This window comes from Sardina pilchardus, chromosome 4 (genome assembly GCF_963854185.1).
Source record: "Sardina pilchardus chromosome 4, fSarPil1.1, whole genome shotgun sequence".
NCBI lineage: Eukaryota > Metazoa > Chordata > Actinopteri > Clupeiformes > Clupeidae > Sardina > Sardina pilchardus.
The window spans coordinates 39192149-39202148 of NC_084997.1; the positions used below are offsets into that span (position 1 = coordinate 39192149).

Consider the following 10000-nt stretch of genomic DNA (forward strand, 5'->3'; position numbering starts at 1 on the left):
CAACAGGACCACAGACCATTAGACTTTGTTTTAATGTATTTTGGCGTGACCTCACTCAGATTAATTGGATTTTCCCCAAATTATTATTTTATTTATTTAACATGCTATTCAATGCTCTCTCCAGATGTTCTACCGCATTCACTCCAGTTGAATATGAGGTTGCGCAACTGTATGTGTTTACTTTTATTTGAACACATGTTGGGCCTTTGTGCTACCCGTAGCTTAGAGCTAGACCTTCTCCGTTAGAGTTTAGTAGGATTTGGAATCCCTCTGTGAATCAATTTGATACATTTAGAAACTAACATGATTGTCCTCCACACTGGTGAATAATAAAAAAAAATTGTATAAGTTGGACTAACTGATGCTCTTGAAACGTAACGATATAAAGTGACGTGTAAAGGTTTTAAAACATATCTGGCTTTATGTTATCTTAGACTTGTGTATGCAGTTGCAACTGTGGATCTCACGGATCGTGTGTGTGTTTGTTTTTGAATGCAGACGAATAATAGCCACTGAGAGGACTCCCTGGTCTAAATTTAAATCACAATCACGTGCACAAGTAAGGGCTATTACACCTACTATAGCAGTCTCGAGTAGCCTTTAGGGTTTTTTTTAATAATTATTTAATTCATATTTTTTTTATTATTTGGATTTTTATTTATTCATTTTTTACCCTCTTCCTCCTTCTCTCTCCATCCTTTTTTATAGTATCTATTTATTTATTTTATCTTTTAATTCATTTCTGAAGTTGAATGGACACTTGAACACAAGGAATTTCAATACCTTTACATGTACATGACGATAAACTTTGAACTTTAGTTATTGTCAGAAACATTACAAAAATATTCATTCAAGGTGGTTGGCTGCACATTGCCTGTATTTTATTGTTCATCTAATGTTGCCATGGAGGCTCAGGGGACCTGATGTACATGCTGCTAAAAAGCACAAACGAGTGCACAGCGAGTCACAGCCGTGAGGACAGGGAAAGTGCCACGACAAATGACTGGTCGTATAAAATGAAAGTTGCTGATGTCTAGGTTGCACAAAGTTACAACAACACATTCATTATGTCTTTTTAATGACTGACAGTTTAGGCTATAGGCCTATATAAAAAATAATGTTGCCATTAAGTAGCCTAGGCCAGGCCTATTAGCGTTACAAGTGTTATGGAAAGATCTGACTACATGCACTGTTAAAATCGCTATGAGTAGGCTGGTTTATCAATATAGTGTGTGTGTGTGTGTGTGTGTGTGTGTGTGTGTGTGTGTGTGTGTGTGTGTGTGTGTGTGTGTGTGTGTGTGTGTGTGTGTGTGTGTGTGTGTGTTAGTGTGTGTGTGTGTGTGTGTTAGTGTGTGTGTGTGTGTGTGTGTGTGTGTGTCATCCCGAATTTCACCCATTCTCATCTGGTCACCCTACCTAAAGATATAACTCCCGGACGTTCCATGTCTGAATTAAGCCTACCTTACATTGTGTGTGTGTGTGTGTGTGTGTGTGTGTGTGTGTGTGTGTGTGTGTGTGTGTGTGTGTGTGTGTGTGTGTGTGTGTGTGTGTGTGTGTGTGTGTTAAGCCTACCTTACATTGTGTGTGTGTGTGTGTGTGTGTGTGTGTGTGTTAAGCCTACCTTACATTGACAGACTTTGCAAAGATTTGGAAAAGATTTTTGAAAGACTACAGTCTCAGACCCTCTCACATCTAAAGACAATTCATCAAGTAAGGTAGGCTTTAGTTATCTTTGTGCATGGTGTTGGAGTGGTGACTTAGGTTGAAATCTCTCAAGGGTAATTTCATTTCGGTAACACTTTATTTTAATGTGTCGCTGTTACAGTGTACCTACCAAATTAGGTACAGTGGTACAACCTGTGTAACAACATGTACTATTGAGTACTAGCATTGTACTTACATTATATATTTGTGGGTACCTACATATAGTTGTTACATTTTTCATCAGAGGCAAAGGACTGACCTGAGACCTGCTGGATGGGGTAAATCTGGTCAACTATATGTAGGTAATCTGGTCATGATAGATTTATATCACTACAACAATAGACCTCTGAAGTCGCCTACAAAAAGGATCCAAATCTGCCATCTTTGCCCATATAAGGAGATCCGGGAGTTAATTGAAGCTAACTGCCTATGGCAAGTTGCATGGTAAGTTACAGTAGCTCTGGGGTAGCAAAGATCAAAGTGTGCCATCTTCACCTACCGAAAGTCACAGTATCCACTAGACGGCAGTGGACAAAACTGTGTAGTGAAAAACGTCTGCATTTCCAATGTCATCATCCCCGCGAGAGTTTAACAGGTGCGATAATTGAAAATCCCCATGTTATTTTCCCATAGAAAAAATCTCAAGATACCGGATCTCCTTATTTGGGCAAAGATGGTGGCTTTTTTGTAGGCGAACTTCAGAGGTCTATGGTCTCAGTTTCACCAAAAGTACTCATCATGTGATCTCCATTCATGTAACCTCTATCACTGTCTGAGCCAATCACAAACTTTGTAGCCTATATAAGGATAGTCAACCCACCAATCTAGGAGTCACTTTAGCCAGGGCTCCCACACTTAGGTGTGTAGCCATCTTTCTCTGAGCTGGTAAAGTATGTTTCATTCTCTGTCTGTTTTGAATCTTAGCCTGAATATTTCTTGAACCTTTTTCTTATAGTAACTTTCACACTTTGCATTTAGATGTACTTCTGTAATGTATTGGATGACTAGCTTGTACCCAGTGATGTATAAAGTACTAGAGATCAAGACTTGAGTAGAAGTACAAGTGCTCTATCAAAAAAGTGACTTGAGTAGAAGTAGAAGTGCTCTTTAAAAAACGTACTTAAGTGGAAGTACTAAAGTATTAAACATGTTTTGTACTTAAGTATTGCAAGTAGTTTATTTTTTAAAATACTACTCAAGTACTGAAAGTAAAAGTAGAAGTATTATGTAATTAGCTGATTTGCGAACAAGATGGGTGCAAAAGGTATCAGCACAATCGTTCAGTGCAGGCCCCTTGGCAGACACACAGGGACACAGGGACCCAATGTCATTTGTAGGGGTGTTATGACCGATACAACTCACTTTTAATACAATAATAGGTATACAGAATCATTGATCGTCTGTAGCCATCTATCTATCTATCTATCTATCTATCTATCTATCTATCTATCTATCTAATGCATCAGTCAGTAGCCATAGCATGAAAAATACATGATAAGACTATAGTGTCACAATTGTTTTAACATAAGTTAAGAATTTTGATACTGATTTGATATGGGAGCCCCACCACACCAGCGGAGACCAGACATTACAAGGCATACTTCCAACACAGTGAAAAGGTGGCTTCATATCATATGTGAACATAACATTTTGAAATTCATATGAAGTTTACATTAGGCCTATTTATGATCTGCACAATTAGTTAAAATACATAGTATGTTGAGTATTTGATATAGGTTTTTTATTTTGACTCACATTTTACACGATTGTCATATTGACTTACATTTATCTTTAACGTCATCTGTCTAATTGAGTGCCTGTCACTTTAAAAGAACGTGAGAGTAATTAGGCCTCAGTCATGGTAGGTTATCCGGCTAGTCTAAAATAGGCATAATGCATAGAAATATGTGGAAGCAATGCTTATGTTATCTATGTAATTTATGTAGTTTAAATAAATGTTCTAAAACCAAACAAGTGGAAGAACACAGTATTCAAGTAGCCTAGGCTTATTGTGGGGTGCTACACAGACTGAAGTCGGAGACCAAGAAGAAATGTTGCAATTCAAAAACGGGATTAGGCTACTCGAGAATGACTTATTGTACAAATGAATGCTTCTCCTGTAGCCTAACTTCACCTTGATTTTCTCGCGAACCCTTAATTACAGCAACTATTTAATACCATTGGAAAGCTAAGATCGTGCTGTCAACAAGTGACACGCACGTGATCAGTGTGACTAGGACTTCGTGAGCAATCCGGAACGGATTTGTTCGTGAATCGTGACAGACACACCAGTAACGAGTAACGATGGAGCACATAAAAAATGTATCGGAGTAAAAGTACTATACTCATCGAAAATATGTAGTGAAGTAAAAGTAGAAGTAGCCGAAAAAAATACTACTCCAGTAAAGTACAGATACTGTATTTCAGTACTTAAGTAGAGTACTTAAGTAGTTCTACTTCGTTACTATACATCTCTGCTTGTACCTGACAAATAAATTGTTATGTTCTGATCCGCATAGCCTTTCTTGTACTTAGAGATCACTTAGGGATTTAACTTTGCCGCCGTAGAAGTTATATCAGCTGAAGTAGAAAGCTGCAGAAGAACTGGCTATTGCACCGGAGTTAGCGATGAGCAGTTCCCCAGTGGTTGGTCCGTGCGAGACGGTCTCACCTTAGTTCAGCCTAAGCCCTCTAGCATAAGGTTTTGGGAGACCAGGCGTATCATTCACTGGGTTTCAGAGTATTGCAGCTCAAAGCGGCCCGAGTCAGCACTGCAGACTCTGCCTTATTTCAGAACCGGGACGAGTAATTGTGTTCAGGAACTGCCCAAATTAAACGGCCGAGGATCATACCTACAAGCATTATTCCTAGGGATTAAACGAGTGTCATGAGAACAGTTAGGAATTCTCAACAGCTTATATTGTGGCTTTATCAACCTTCTACGGTTATTGACTTTACTTTAAACTGAAACTTTCCATATTCAGCAGAGATAGCTTTATTAGGTTTAGCAGGGGCTTGTAATCAATTGATATTTTCAACAGTGCGCGGCTGCTTCACGGATTTTCCTTCGACTTCTTTCTGTTCCCTCATTGGTCCAGAGAAGTGACGTCTTTACAATAGCCTTCTACATGCACGTGGACTTTAAGTGCATGTCAACAATGATGTGTTGTAGAAGTATGAGTCACTTCATAGGTGGTTAGCCTAAGGCATGGTCTAAAACTCTATATTTACAATGATGTGTTGTAGAAGTATGAGTCACTTCATTGGTGGTTAGCCTAAGGCAACAATGATGTGTTGTAGAAGTATGAGTCACTTCATAGGTGGTTAGCCTAAGGCAATGGTGTGTTGTAGAAGTATGAGTCACTTCATTGGTGGTTAGCCTAAGGCAACAATGATGTGTTGTAGAAGTATGAGTCACTTCATAGGTGGTTAGCCTAAGGCATGGTCTAAAACTCTATATTTACAGATTTTTCCAGATGTCATTTGGAGAAATGAATGAGAAACTTAGTTCTGGAAACTAAGCTCTCTCGGAGGAGGGGCGGGAATGTCACTCTATTGAACAGCACTGAATGTGTACCATTTCCTCTCAAAGGTCAGGCCATCCACAAATACAGCCACACACACACACACACACACAGTGGTACCTTGTTGTTTGAGAGTGATGGTGACAGATATCCATTCAACGCGGTTCTCGGCCGTACATTCGAATTGTGTTTGCAGGTCCAGCAGAGACACCTCACTAATGATCAGCACGGCTTTAAACACACGCATAGTGCCTATGTCCTCCCTGCACACACACACACACACACAAACACACACACACACCTCACTGATGATCAGCACCGCTTGAAATAAAAGCATAGTGTCCTCCCTACACACACACACACACACACACACACACACACACACACTTCACTGATTTACATAACATGATATTACATTTGGCTGGCGTTTTTTAACCAAAGCAACTTACAACATGGTAAACATCCCAAGCTTTTTAAAGCGATTCTAAAAAACATGGTACACATTTAAAGCTTTTTACAGCAATTTTAACAGCAATTATAGGAACATTTAAAAGGATAGAGTGCAGTGAGAGTGAAAAAAAACATGACAAAATAGTGACATTTGAAAGGTTGATTGATTGAAATTACTCATAAGTGGTGAGCCACACTATCACCAGGGTTAATATTGACAAAAATGTCTTTCCCGAGAAAAGTAACATTTCGTATGATTTTGTATTGGAGATATAGCTCTCCGCACCCTCTACAGGTTGAAACATGCCATGGCATTTTGGTCCAAAATGCTGGCGCAGTCCTGCACTTCTCTGGCGACTCTACGTCACCGAGTTGTTACGAAGTAGGAAAGAAACGCCCCAACACCTGCTGCCCTGATTACCTGTGATAAGTCATGTCTACAGCACTCATTCCCAGACTGACACGAAATCATCATGTTTCAAGTAAGCCCCTCCCTTCCAAATTTCAGAATATCCCACCCATTTTGAAAGCTTTTTTCTGAAATGAGAAGTGGGTGGAGTTATGGGGTGCAGCTACACTTTAACGTTAGAGTCTTGAATTTGATGCGGCCAACAGTAGCCAGTGTAGCTGGATGACAAGGAGTCAATTTTGATGTCATGATGGTAGGTTTGGCTGGGAGGACCAGTAATTCTGTTTTTGAGAGGTTTAGCTGAAGGTGGTGTGCCTTCATCTTGATATGTCTGAGAGGCAATCTGAGATTTGTGAAAGGCCAGATAGAGCTGTGTGTTGTCTGCATAGCAGTGGTATGCGAAGCCATGCGAACAGATGATCTGTCCCAAAGAGGTGGAGTAGATAGCAAAAAGATTGGGGCCAAGCACTGATACCTGGGGGACCCCTGTGGTGAGAAAGTGAGGTGCAGACAGTTGTCCAAGCCATGATACATTACATGTAAACGAGCTGTGAGGTAGGATTCAGAGGATAAGTCAAGGCCCTGTACTGGCCTTCTTGAGCTTCTGTTACGAACAGCACAGCTGTTTCAGTGGAGTGGCCGCTTTAGAACCCAGATGGATTTGGACCCAGAAGATTGTTCTGTGAAAGGAATTCAGAGACTTGTTTGGAAACTGGTCGCTCTATACCTTTGGATAGGAAAGGCAGGAGTGAGACAGGACGGTAGTTCTCAACTTGAGCTGGGTTAAGTGAAGTTTTCATTAGTAGAAGTGTTTTGATTGCTGCTTGAAATGTGTCGGAGGTTAGGGAAGCATTGATCTCATGTGTGATAGCTGGTGTGATGGTCGGGCTGATGGACTGAAGCAGGCTCGTAGGTAAAGAGTCCAACATGCATCTGGTAGGACGATGACATGTCAGCAGTCTAGATACTTACTCTCGGAGAGAGGCGCGAATGCTGAAAAAGAGGTTGTTGCAGTTTAATATCTGAGCCTGTCGCGTCATGTGGGCATGAAGGAGTTGACTGCTGATTGCCGTCACTTTGTGAGGATATCCGCAGTAAGGTTGGACGCAGGAGGAGGGGGCTGAGGGTGGAGAAAAGTTTCTGAGAGTCTGTGGCGTTGTTCATTTTGTCATTGTAGAAAGCCTTTTTAGCAGCAGTGGTACTGGCCTAAAAGGAGGACAGGAGTGTTTGGTAGTTTTTGAGGTCTTCGGTTACCTTTGATTTGTGCCATTTCCTCGCTGCAGCTCTGAGTTTGGTGTGCTGTGAGCGGAGGGTATCAGTTAGCCATAGATGAGAGTGTTTGGATCGCGCTGGCCTTGTAGTAAGAGGGCACAGATTGTCCAGATACGAGCTCAGTGTGGAGCAGAGGGAGTCTGTGGCATCATTGACCTCCAGAGAGGAGAAGCAGTCGAGCGGAGGAAGGATGGATGTTGCTACGGCAACCAGAGGAGAAGTGGGCTGGAGACAGGTTATGGATGTTGCTACGGCAACCAGAGGAGGAGTGGGCTGGAGACAGGTTATGGATGTTGCTACGGCAACCAGAGGAGGAGTGGGCTGGAGACAGGTTATGGATGTTGCTACGGCAACCAGAGGAGAAGTGGGCTGGAGACAGGTGATGGATGTTGCTACGGCAACCAGAGGAGGAGTGGGCTGGAGACAGGTGATGGATGTTGCTACGGCAACCAGAGGAGAAGTGGGCTGGAGACAGGTTATGGATGTTGCTACGGCAACCAGAGGAGGAGTGGGCTGGAGACAGGTTATGGATGTTGCTACGGCAACCAGAGGAGAAGTGGGCTGGAGACAGGTTATGGATGTTGCTACGGCAACCAGAGGAGGAGTGGGCTGGAGACAGGTTATGGATGTTGCTACGGCAACCAGAGGAGAAGTGGGCTGGAGACAGGTTATGGATGTTGCTACGGCAACCAGAGGAGAAGTGGGCTGGAGACAGGTTATGGATGTTGCTACGGCAACCAGAGGAGAAGTGGGCTGGAGACAGGTTATGGATGTTGCTACGGCAACCAGAGGAGGAGTGGGCTGGAGACAGGTTATGGATGTTGCTACGGCAACCAGAGGAGGAGTGGGCTGGAGACAGGTTATGGATGTTGCTACGGCAACCAGAGGAGAAGTGGGCTGGAGACAGGTTATGGATGTTGCTACGGCAACCAGAGGAGAAGTGGGCTGGAGACAGCTTATGGATGTTGCTACGGCAACCAGAGGAGAAGTGGGCTGGAGACAGCTTATGGATGTTGCTACGGCAACCAGAGGAGAAGTGGGCTGGAGACAGGTTATGGATGTTGCTACGGAATGTAGATGAGCCGGAGGATGTTCTGTCAGGCTGACATTGAGCCAGATGAAGAAATGGTCAGAGAGATGGCGTCACCATGAGGGAGTCTGTGGTGCAGTTCCAGGTGAGGATCAGCTCTGTGTGTCTGTGGTGCAGTTGAGGATCAGCTCTGTGTGTCTGTGGTGCAGTTGAGGATCAGCTCTGTGTGTCTGTGGTGCAGTTGAGGATCAGCTCTGTGTGTCTGTGGTCAAAAGAGTGGGTCAGGGCTACGAAGACCGCTGTGCCTGAGGTCAAAAGAGTGGGTCAGGGCTATGAAGACCGCTGTGCCTGAGGTCAAAAGAGTGGGTCAGGGCTATGACGACCGCTGTGCCTGAGGATGTTCATATCACCGAGGACGAGTAGCGGATGGTCTTGCTCGGGGATGGAGGACAGCAGAGTGTCCATCTCGTCCAGAAAAGCACCTAGTTGGCCTGGTGGGCGGTAGATGACCAGCACATAGAGTTCCACTGGGGCGGTCACTGTGATGGCATGGTATTCAAATGAGTCATACCTGTATGCGGGCAGCAGCGGAGTGAATGTCCAGTTGTTGGAAAACAGCAGTTGGCCGAGGGCTGTGGGAGAGCGTGAGGTTAGTGGAGAGGGCAGCCGGGGTGGCCGTGTCTTCTGGCTTGATCCAAGTCTCAGTGAGGGCCAGGAGATCCAGGGAAAGGTGGTTGGCGTACCCAGCAATGAAGTCAGTTTTTGTTGAGTGCGGATTGGCAGTTCCACAAGCCCATGGAGTAGGTGATAGGTGAGGACTGTTGGAGGTTAGTGAGATGTCCCTTTTGGCATGATATCGTTTTCTACGTTACGGAGCAAACGGCTATGTGTGAATGGTCGGTTGCCTTTGCTTGGTGAACTTGCTTGGTCATCTTGATCTCGTTCATCTTAAAGAGACCCTATGCAACTTTTTCATAGTCATAAAATCGCTCAGAAATCGTTTTTTTGCTTGACTGACCAGTTTCATCGAAAACAGTAATATTTCCTCCCGCCCCCAGTGTCCCTATCCGCTATTGCAACCTTGCAGTTTCTGCAGGAGACGTATCGTCTCCTGTTTACATCTGGAAGTCTGAGACGCATAAAGAACAAGAAGAACCACGCTTGCAATTTATATATTTATATATAGCCTATATATGTAGAAATATACACGCTAAAGCTGTCGGGGAAGCTCTGCAGAGAAATATGCAAAAATAAAACGAGCAAAAACGAAAAACGAAACCGAAATCAGAGATGAAATCGCCAATCCTGCATAGTTCCTCTTCAAATTAGGGCGGCTGAGACGAGGGATGACGCTTCAGCCACAGTTTCTATTCTTACAGCTGTTCTCACTAGTGAATCTGACTCCACTCTCATCGGCACAGCTTCCATTCTTCAAAAGGGCGTGAAATACTTAATTCTGAAATTCAGCTCTCTCACACCGAACGAAACTCGCAGATTTACTGCTTTACTGCTTTACTGCACACCCATACTGCCTTTGTCCTCACACAAAAACACACACACACACACACACACACACACACACACACACACACACCTATTTACTGCTTATAT

At 43.4% G+C, this 10000-nt stretch overlaps 1 protein-coding gene across 1 annotated transcript in view; it reads right to left on the bottom strand.

The window, feature by feature from the left end:
- Positions 1–10000, bottom strand: part of il1rl1 (interleukin 1 receptor-like 1) — a 16717-nt gene that overhangs the window by 2316 nt on the left and 4401 nt on the right. The window contains exon 6 of the mRNA XM_062535262.1: positions 5349–5491. Coding sequence (XP_062391246.1) covers positions 5349–5491 — 143 coding nt within the window. The remainder of the gene's footprint in view (positions 1–5348; positions 5492–10000) is intronic.